The sequence below is a fragment of the Nematolebias whitei genome, chromosome 8, assembly GCF_014905685.2.
Source record: "Nematolebias whitei isolate Nwh7 chromosome 8, NemWhi1, whole genome shotgun sequence".
Taxonomy (NCBI): domain Eukaryota; kingdom Metazoa; phylum Chordata; class Actinopteri; order Cyprinodontiformes; family Rivulidae; genus Nematolebias; species Nematolebias whitei.
This window is the reverse complement of record NC_056505.1, coordinates 41,103,909-41,115,339: the sequence shown is the minus strand read 5'-3', so window position 1 is coordinate 41,115,339 and position 11,431 is coordinate 41,103,909. Positions and strand designations below refer to the sequence as shown.

General features: G+C 44.6%; 1 protein-coding gene across 1 annotated transcript in view; it reads left to right on the top strand.

Annotated features, from left to right (window-relative positions):
• The first annotated feature begins 5,811 nt into the window (after positions 1-5,811).
• The window catches only part of LOC119413686 (cytochrome b ascorbate-dependent protein 3-like), a 9,486-nt gene continuing 3,866 nt past the window's right edge, over positions 5,812-11,431 (top strand). Inside the window, exons 1-2 of the mRNA XM_037680741.1 lie at positions 5,812-5,919; positions 6,999-7,104. Of these exons, the coding sequence (XP_037536669.1) occupies positions 5,812-5,919; positions 6,999-7,104 (214 nt within the window). The remainder of the gene's footprint in view (positions 5,920-6,998; positions 7,105-11,431) is intronic.

Genomic DNA, 11,431 nt, shown 5'->3' with positions numbered 1-11,431 from the left:
CATCCATTATCTTTACCCGCTTATTCCATTTTGGGTAACTGGGGTCGTCGGTGCCCTTGTCCAGCAATCACTGTGCGAGGGGCGGGGTACACCTTGGACGGGTCGCAAGTCCATCACAGGGCCACATAGAGACAAACGAGACAAACAAACATTCACTCTCTCACTCACACCAAGGGCCAATTTAGAGTTACCAATCAGCCTAACATGCATGTTTTTGGTCTGTGGGAGGAAACCAGAGTACCCGGAGAAAACCCATGCATGCACGGAGAGAACATGCAAACTCCACCCAGAAGGCCCCTGGACCGGGGTTTGAACCAAGGACCTGATCGCTGAGAGGCAGCAGCTTTACTACTTGCGCCACCATGCTGCCCTAGAGTTGTTCACATTAATATATATGGTTATGAAATAATTAACAAAATAAATTCATGCTTCAAAAAATAGTTCCATGAGTTCAGTTTGGAGTAATAATGTCTAGATTATTCAGGTAAGGTTTCATAAAGAATAAATCATTTAAAGTGGATTACACGGACCAGGTGTCATCAAATTCTACAGAGCAATGGAGATAAAACAGCCTTGTATAAAGACGCTTTTATCTGCTGTACTATATTGCTCGATGTAGCACAACTGTATCTTGTCCTTTATTTGTATCCGATTGGCTTTTGGATTGGCTTGTCTTTTGGTATCAAAAAGTACAGACTGAACTGGGTCAGAGAATGTATTTGAGTTCATTGTGTATGGGACATGAACTACAAGGAGCGGCTGGTGTGTGTCCCACTGTTTTGTGATTTTTAGGTTAGGAAAACCAGGACTCGGAAGAGAATCGGCACAATGACCAAACACACACTGTTCTGCTAGAATAATTGTATAATTTTTTATTCCGCCACAGATACAGCCAAAGCAAAGCAGCAATACTACAATCACACTCAGATGTACAATCTCACAAGTATTGATGTAAAAAGAGCTCTCACCATGACACGTAGGCTGGAGAGCTGCACAGCCCCAAGCAGAGCAAACACCAACACAAAACTGGACGTCCCGATCGTAGACTCACAGCAGACTCTGACTCTTTACTGAGCGCTCTCTTATTTTATACTTTCCCACCCTCTACATCGCGTGAAAGCATCTCCCAGTGAGCAAAACATGTTTACAACTTAGGATACATGTTTACTGGGAAAACTCAGGATAACATGCGAGGAGGGGATGGCTCATCTAATCTGAGCTGGGAACCTTGGCTCTTCTGAGCAAAACATGTTTACTCAGAAACTCAGCTTGTTCTTCTGAGCAAAACATGTTTACTCAGAAACTCAGAGACTCAGGATAACGTGCGAGGAGGGCGGGCCAAGTCCTCCTCCCAGGCCCCCAAGTGACCCATGGGAATATTCCTCTCTGCCTCAAAAACACTTTATATCACAGTTAGCTTCAAAACATTTTATATAACAGTCAGAAAAACAACATTATTTAAACTCTCAACTCACCCACGCTGATTGCAAGATTACTAGTAACTAAAAAGGCAGAAGAAAAAAACAACTCTATAAAAAGACTTCCGGCATGAAGACATCAGTTTGAACTAAAAGAATGTTGTGAAACGTCTCTGGGTGGAGCTTTTGTGCTTAAATACAGAAGGAGCTGAAACTCCGCTCAGACGCGTCTTGGGTTTTTGCTGTATCTCTGTTGGTATGGGGTAAGAGCGTTAAGCTGAAAGCTTTAATAAATGTTGGTAATACTTGAATCTCTCTGACTTATCATTGTGTCTTTTCTCCATGTATCTCCGAACCAATGAGAGGAACAGTTGAATAGACTGAAAAGTCTGAGTTGGTGTGTTGATTTTCCTTGACAATTTTGGTGCCGGTAACCCGGAATATCGGAGAAGGATGATTGGTAACCGGAGAATTGGACACCAACAGGGGTCATTCAGTATAGCTCCACGGGCCAGCAAACAGGTAAGAGGAATTTTCTTTATCCTCTCTGTAGCGTTGAACTGAGTGATCGTGTTGTAAAATATTTTTGTCAGTAGAGATTGAGTGTAAAAGTTTTTTGAAGTAATATATTGGTTGTAAGCTTGTGTAAGGATTAGAAAATATAGAGTTGTGAATAAAGAAGGCAGGTCAGGGACCTGGCCTGGGGTCTGGGATCCCTGTGTGTGTCAACAAAGTCTGGGACTTCTGTCAGTCGGGAGTGGTGCCCCAAACTTCTTCCCGGATGCAGGGGAAGGTAGCCAGGTTGGATTGAGTTTTCCTGTAGAATGTGACTGCCCACAAATAGAACAAGAGTTGACCACATATGTGTGAGAACTGTCAGAGAAACTTCAATGGTGATGACAGGTTCTGATGATTATTGAAAAAAAGTGTATTTTTTGATTGTGAGAAACTGAAAGCTGTTCAAAACAAGATCGGATCAGAGAGAGTGACTGAAGTGAGTGAAGATCTGCGTAACGAGAGTGTGTGTGTTTGAGGAGAAGCTCTTTGCAGTGTGATTTCGGTGGTTTAATTGCTTTACCGTCAAGCAAGCTTGAGTTTTCTCACCGCCAAGTGAGAAAACAAGTCCATCCATTATCTTTACCCATTTATTCCATTTTGGGTCACGGGGGTCGCCGGTGCCCATGTCAAGCAATCACTGTGCGAGGGGTGGGGTACACCCTGGACAGGTCGCAAGTCCATCACAGGGCCACATAGAGACAAACGAGACAAACAACCATTCACTTTCTCATGTACACCTAGGGACAATTTTAGAGTTACCAATCAGCCTAACATGCAGGTTTTTGGTCTGTGGGAGGAAACCGGAGCACCTGGAGAAAACCCACGCATGCACGGAGAGAACATGCAAGCTCCACCCAGAAAGGCCTCTGGACTGGGGTTTGAACCAAGGACCTGCTCGCTGAGAGACAGCAGCTCTACCAGTTGTGCCACCGTGCTGCCCAAGAAAACACTTCATTTTGTGTAAAACATAATGTTATACAGACAAAACGTGACAAAATGAACGGTGAATTTGACGCAGACATTGACGCTTGAGGGTGGGGTCAGGGTCCCTGGCTCCCTCTCGAAACTCAGATTGAAAATTTAGTAACATACCTGACGGACTATGATGACTCGACAAAGAAAAAATCAGAAAAAATAAAAGAGAAGATAACTCAGGCAGTAGTGAAACAGGAAGTCCCACTAAGTTCATGCAAACCTTTAGGAGGATTTTTACAAAAACAACTGCGAACGATGAGACAGGAAGTAAAAAACAATATGCAGAAAGAACAAGAAGCAAGCGGGCTAGGAAAAAGAAAATGTAATAAGAACAGAGAAGAAGCAGAGAAAAAGTTGAAAAAGTGTGAAAAATTAATTGTGTCATGGCAAGGGATTAAACACACTCTGGAGCAGGCAACACCGGAAGTGAAGGGTAGAGCAGCCATACAGCAAGTGAAGTCGTCTATGCCCCCGTATCCAGGGTCGGAACAGACCGCCTCAAAGGGAGGGACCTCCGTTAACAGGGAGGAAAAAAACCCTAGGGGGCTGGACCCATCCAACTGAACTAACACAGGGGACGCTGGTTTTAGAAAATACCAATACCAACCCATTTAGACAAGCAGCAGCACCATCAGAGTCAGAGTCAGAGTCAGAGTTTCTTTATTGTCATTCGCACCTCATGTGGTACATGTGGTGGAGCGAAATTATGTACACGGGGTCCCAGTTACATCCAACAATAAAATGTATAAGAAAAACAGTAATAACATCTAAGATATGAACTAAGAAAAACATCAACTAAATATACACTAAGCACACATAACATAAAACAATGAACATCAGCACAAACATGAACATGAGTCTGTGAGCAGATGTGCACGCATGAACACATCAACATTGAAACAGATCAGCAGCAACATGAAACAGATCAGCAGCAACATGATATGGTTTTTCACAGTGATTATTCTAGTTAGAGATTCATGAGTCTAACAGCCTCAGGGTAGAAGCTGTTCCTCAGTCTAGTGGTTCTACACTTAATGCTCCTTAACCTCCTTCCTGAGGGGAGTGGGGCAAAAAGTGTGTGTGCTGGGTGAGTGTGGTCCTTCATGATGCAGGTGGCCCTCTTCCTGCATCTGGAGGTGTAGATGTCTGTGATGGTGGGGAGGCTGATTCTGACAGATTTCTGTGCAGCCTTCACCACTCTCTGCAAAGCTTTTCTTTCTGCAGCTGTGCAGCCTCCATGCCATACATTGATGCTCGAGCACAGGATGCTCTCCACTGCGCACCTGTAGAAGGAGGTGAGGACTGAGCTTCCCAGACCAGCTCACCTCAGCCGTCTGAGGAAGTAGAGTCTCTGATGAGCTTTCTTGATCAGGCTGGTGGTGTGGACTGTTGTCATGTGGACTGTTGGAGGAACAGCCTGAAAAGCCTGACCTGTTCAGCACCTCCATGGCCCAAAACAAAGGTTTTTGCACCTCTTCCACTCATAAACAAAGAGGAATTGGCAGTGGCAGTCAGTCCAGCCTAAATTACAGCATGGGCTCAGGGAAGGACAAAGAGGCGAATAAAACAGAAGAACATATAAAAAAAAAACTTAGAAAGAATGGTGGCTCACAGCAAAGAAATGATTGAACAATGCAAGCGCCAAATGAAGAGATTAGAGCATGAGCTGCAGGGTACACAAGGAAGACAATCTGTCAGAGTATCGATGACCACTAGAGGACATTTGATACCTGAACAGGAAGAGCAGGAGAATATCCGATTTATAACAGAGGAGGAAACAGATCATGAAACTGACAAAGTAAGAACCACATTAGGCCATTTACGAGAGGTTGAGCCCTCACAAACAGCCCATACCTCTGGTAGAACCCACACAATGACAACAAGAGGATTAGATAAAAAACTTGATGAGGCTGAGTACATGTTTCCGTTACTACTAGAGTTCTGGGGGTTGCCAGAAATATGTGCCCTTCCCAGTGGGAGACAGAGATGCTCTGGTTGACAAACTCCCAAGCATCTCTGCAGGAGGCAGATTGTGGCTTTCCAAACTAAGTGGTCTCACCAGTGGAATGTTCCTGGCCCTAGGAGACTTTAGAGCAATCCTGGGACGATGTGTGATGCCTCTGGTGGCCAGAGAATTAGAAACAGTAGCACATACCAATAAACTGGGCAATGAGGTCCCACTGAGTCAAGTAATAACAGAGTTAGGATGTGCAATCAGAGACCAGTACCCATTATCCACTCCTGCAACTATCCCTAAGTTTGAGTAAGAACCTCAAGTCCACCCCAAAGATTATATTACCCTGGCAGCTGAAAAGTGGATGAGACACACAATAGTAAATCCTAAAGTAACACCCTCTAATTTAACTGAATTATTTAGAGAGGCAGTCCTGAAGGGAGTGCCCACATCTGTGGCAGAGCTGATGAGACAATATCCAGATCTCCCTGGGTGTGACTACACTAAGTTGGAAAGACATCTAATATACCACCTGCAAACAATACAACAAGAACAAAAAAAGAAAAATAATGATAAGGCTGAATTAGAAAATCAATTGCTTAAATTAAAGCTGCAGGAAGCTAGACAAAAACCAACAAACAATAAGGAGAGGACAGGGAATGTGATGGTTGCAGTGGCTCCACAGCTCCTTCTCCTGCTGGGGCACAATATACTAATCAATATCCTGGAAGAGTAGCCCCTCCTCCTTCTCCTTTTCCCTATCCTGAAAACCCTCTCCCTCCTCCTCCTCTTCCTTTCTATCAAAATCAATACAGGTCTGCTGGCTTCGGTCGTGGCGGGGCTGGAGTACTGGTGGTGGCTGAGGATGGAGATGCATGGGGTAGGGACAAAGGGGAAGAGGTGGATATGGAGGAGCTGCTGCTGACATCTGCTACAACTGTGGAAGACCAGGCAATTAGGCCAGAGATTGCCGAGCTCCACCACAAGGACGAGTGCCACCCAGTAGACAACAAGGTATGCTGCCACACAACCCAGCAGCAATACCCACTATGAACACAGGAGGGCAGTATCTGCAGTGGGAAGACTTTCCCACTCCTGGTACTTACTGACACACCCCTGAGAACCAACAGGGTAGCATGGGCACAGACCCTATGTTACCGGCAAGAGTAGGAGGACAAGAAATGAACTTCTTGGTGGACACAGGAGCCACTTACTCTACAATGACAACAGCTCCTGTCAACTACCTATCCTTAAAAACTGTGTCATTAATGGAGTTCTCAGGGACAGAGCAACATCTGTCCTTGACTGTACCACTTCCATTTCAGATAGGAACACAAAAATTACAACATTCATTTGTCTGTTCACCTGCAACATCAGTCAACTTGATGAGAAGAGACTTACTGATAAAGTTGGGAGCAACTGTACTCTGCGGGGCACAAGGGGTGAGAGTTCAATTCCCCGATGGCTCCTATTTGTGATGTGTTGAACTATGCACAGATGGACAGTACTTGATGCAACTAGTGGCTCCTGAACATGCTGATATCTACTGGGGCTGCATGACTGCTGAAGGCTCTAGTCCACTGCTGAAGCTGTTGCAACAATGGAAGCCTTGGATCCTGAGTGTACACGCCTATGCCTCTCCTCCCGACCCCCCGCATTTCACGCTCTTCTATGACGAGAGCCACGCAGACTGTTATTAAGTGTAACCCCCCCCCACCCACCCTTTGAAAAGGGGCTGGACCAAAATCACCACAACAAATAAGCAAGTTAAAACTAATTTTATTGTAAGGACCGGCTTTAGTGTAATTGGGTCGAGACTGGTTCTGGTGTCGAGTTGTGGGTGTCTGGGCTGGAATGAGTCTGTTGACAGGAAGAGATCGGTTAGTGGGCAAGCTGGAGACAGGGGCAACTGTAATAGTTAAAGAGAAGTGACTACTAACCGTCTCATTGGTTGAGGGGGGTTCTAGAGACTGATGTCGTTCCAGCAGGACTGAGCAGCTTGCAGGAGAGCCTGGTTCTGGTGAAAGAAGGCAGCCAGCCGCAGCGGTAAGCCAGTGTTTGGAGTCCGTGAGGTGAAGAGGCTTGTCCAACAGGCAGGGGTCCGTAACCAGGAAGCAGATGACCAATGGTACCAATTTGTGAGGTGCAGAGGGAAGTCCAGCAGGCGAGAGTCCAAAACCAGGGAGCAGATGACCAACGGTACCAATTCGTGAGGCCAGAGGGAAGTCCAGCAGGCGAGAGTCCAAAACCAGGAAGCAGATGTGTGATAGGACTGACACGTGAAAAGAGATGATGTAGTCATACAAGCGGGGGTCATTACCGTTTTCAGAGAGGTGTCGGTCCAGGGGGTCGAGCAGAAGGCGAAGTCAGGCGAGTGATGAGTCAGGAAGCTGGGAAAGCGAACCAATGAAGTAAGGATACAAACCAAGGAACGGGACAGGAGTAAAGAGGACAGGTTAGTGACTAAACAGGGTAAACACTTTGAAAAACTCTGAGACATGGAAAAGAGATCAAGAGCGCGGGATATCTACTTGCAGTAAACTGTTTTCAACTATCTGGTATACAGGATATTGGACTTGTGACCCCGTCAAACCCATACCCTTTAACAGGTTTTACTCTGGACTGGCCTCACCTCAAACATATATAAACCAAGAGTTCTTGTAACAAACTTAATTCCTGTCCCTCGAAGAAAACACGAAGAATCCATAATTTAAATACAGTTCTGTAATGTTTATTTTCAGTTTGAATTATGACATGGAAATTATGGCAAATATTGAGTATGAACCAATAATATTATTTTAGAAAGTAAATGGCATAAATCTGAGGATTTTGAGAAGGGGTTTTGATTCAATTTGGACTAAGGTCTAGCTCTTAACGTTAAAATTTAGGTAAGTTTATTTCAGAGTCATGAATTAAATTATGTAAACAAACTTAGTTGGCAGTGTTTCGTGGTTCCCTCATCAGAAGGAAGATGTTCATCTCTCATTACCACAGCAGATGCATGAAGGAAGCCGGTGGCACCCCTGTCCCAAGAAGGATGTCGTTTCTCAGGGCTGTGGTTTGTTCGGCTCGTACCTTTAGCTCCAGAGTGTTTGAGATTTTTCAGGATGTCCACCATCTCTCAGCAGGACATGTCTTCCATCATATGGCTGTTGTTTCTCAGAGAGTCTCATCAACTCTTCAACCACTCATTCCATCTGCTCAGCTGATGATCCCAAGCCAACTTTCCTCATCGGCTGCCATCTCGCAACTCCGTTGGTGTTTAGTATACCTGGCACCAGGAAGACGGGCCCCTTAACTTTTAACCAATCAGAGGGCTTCTTACAGTAGGAGTATCCCACGGTATAATTAATGTAATTAAAATCTCCCTTCTCAAATTTCTTCAGAGAAGATAATACAATGACCCTTTGTTAAGGATGTGTGACACCATGCTGATACAAACAAAATGGGTTTCTTTGAATCAGAACTTCAACTGGGGGGTTAACTTCCTTTATTGGGGGGACTGTGGCTGAGTGGTTAGAGCAGTTGTCCTTCAGTGCAAGAGTTGGGGGTTCAAATCCACCAGCAGTCACATGTCGAAGTGTCTCTGGGCAAGACACTGAACCCCTCATAGCCTCTGATGTGTGTCCCATCAGTGTATGAAAGTGATCTCAAAGCACTGATTAGTCTCTTTAGAATGATTTGTTCAATTAGCTTTGTATAGATCTAGTAGAGTGCTGTATGAATGGGTAAATGAGGACACAGATTGTAGTGTCAAGTGCTTTGAGTATCTTGAAATAAGATAGAAAGGCACTATATAAGTACAGTCCATTCCATTTACTGTCATGGCGACCAGTCTCTGTTGATAAGGCCAAGTGAAGCTCTTTGATCAAGACTCTTCTTCAGGAGTCTCAAAGTCTGGTGATGCAACACAGAAGGTGAATTACACGAAGGGGTTCCAGAATCATGTAACATGTCAGGGTGGTCCCAACTGTAGATTTTAACACACACAGAGAAAGTTAACGAAGAAACTTCCTGTGACAGAGCAGGATGCCAGTATCTGTCCCAGATTAGCTGGAAAGGATGGGGTAGAGTAGACGTGGTGTATCTGAGGACATTTGTCTTAAGTTTCTTGGAAGGATGGACGCTACACTGGCAATCACCCTGTGTGAGCGTCTGACTTATAAAGTGTGCAGAGACAGGTGCAGCTAATTGAAACGTAATAAAAGCTGTAGGTGCTGCAGTGAAGACAAACTGGTTTGATCTGTGAAGACAATCTTAAACCCACAAACAGCCAAGACAACCTAAAACACACACATGCAGACAGAAGAGGAAAAAAGGATCCAAGACACCAAGCAGTACACAGGGTGATAGAAAATCTAACCTAACAGGCATGAATTGTGACATATCCCCACCTCATGGGACGCCTCCTGGCATCCCACTTGGCTGGTCCGGGTGGAGTCTATGAAACTCCCTAATGAGGGACGTGTCCAGGACATGGCAGGAGGGCACCCAGGAATGCTCCTCTGGACCGTACCCCTCCCAGTCGACCAGGTACTGGAGTCCGCGGCCCCTCCTTCTACAACCCAGATTCCAAAAAAGTTGGTACACTAAACAAATTGTGAATAAAAACTGAATGCAATGAGTGGAGGTGCCAACATCTAATATTTTATTCAGAATAGAACACAAATCACAGATCAAAAGTTTAAACTGAGAGAATGTATCATTTTAAGGGAAAAATCTGTTGTTTCCAAATTTCATGACGTCAACAAATTCCAAAAAAGTTGGGACAAGTCCATTTTTACCACTGTGTGGCATCCCCCCTTCTCTTACAACACTCAACAGACATCTGGGGACAGAGGAGACCAGTTTCTCAAGTTTAGAAATAGGAATGCTCTCCCATTCATGTCTAATACAGGCCTCTAACTGTTCAATCGTCTTGGGCCTTCTTTGTCGCACCTTCCTCTTTATGATGCGCCAAATGTTCTCTATAGGTGAAAGATCTGGACTGCAGGCTGGCCATTTCAGTACCCAGATCCTTCTCCTACGTAGCCATGATGTTGTGATTGCTGCAGAATGTGGTCTGGCATTATCGTGTTGATAAATGCAGGGTTTTCCCTGAAAGAGATGACGTCTAGATGGGAGCATATGTTGTTCTAGAACCTGAACATAGTTCTCTGCATTAATGGTGCCTTTCCAGACATGCAAGCTGCCCATGCCACAAGCGCTCATGCAACCCCATACCATCAGTGATGCAGGCTTCTGAACGGAGCGTTTATAACAACTTGGGCTATCCTTGTCCTCTCTGGTCCGGATGACATGGCGTCCCAGTGTTCCATAAAGAACTTCAAATCGTGACTCATCTGACCACAGAACAGTCTTCCATTTTGCCACACTCCATTTTAAATGACCCCTGGCCCAGTGCAAACGTCTGAGCTTGTGGAGCTTGCTTAGAAATGGCTTCCTCTTTGCACTGTAGAGTTTCAGCTGGCAACGGCGGATGGCACGGTGGATTGTGTTCACTGACAATGCTTTCTGGAAGTATTCCTGAGCCCATTCTATTATTTCCTTGACAGTGGCATTCCTGTTTGAGGTGCAGTGATGTTTAGGGGCCCGGAGATCACAAGCATCCAGTAGAGTTTTACGGCCTTTACCCTTACGCACAGTGATTGTTCCAGATTCTCTGAATCTTTTGATGATGTTATGCACAGTTGATGATGATAACTTAAATGTCTTTGCTATTTTATGCTGGATAACACCATTCTGGTATTGTTGCACTATCTTTATGCACAACAATGGTGGAATTGGTGATCCTCTTACCATCTTGGCTTCTGAGAGACACTGACACTCTGAGAAGCTAATTTTATGCCCAATCATGTTGTCAATTGACCTAATTAGTGTTAATTGGTCTTCCAGCTGTTCGTTATATGCTCAATTTCCATTTGCCAGCCAACTTTTTTGGGATTTGTTGACACTGTGAAATTTTGAATCAACATATTTCCCCTTTAAAATGCTACATTTACTCTGATTAAACTTTTGATCTGTCTTCTATGTTATATTACGAATAAAATATTGACATTTGCCATCTCCACATCATTGCATTCAGTTTTTATTAACAATTTGTTTAGTATCCCAACTTTTTTTGAATCCAGTTTGTATAATGTGTGTGTGGTGGGACACACTGATTGGGGGGGGGGGGGGGGCTCCCAGGGCTCCCATGGTTACAGTCTGTGGTACAGGCTATTGACCGTTTTCTGTACCACATACTGTACCCAGGGGAGGCCACACCTAGTCTGTATGGTTTACCTAAAATCCACAAACAAGGTGTACCTTTAAGACCAATTGTTAGCATGATTAACCCTGTCACTTACAATGTTTCCAAATATCTGGCGTCTGTACTCATCCCTTTAGTTGGCAGCTCAGAACACCACATACAGAACACCATGGACTTTGTGGATAAGGTGAGGGATGTCATCATGGAGACTGATGAAACAATGGTCTCTTTTGATGTCACATCACTCTTTACGTGCATTCCTGTTGATGATGC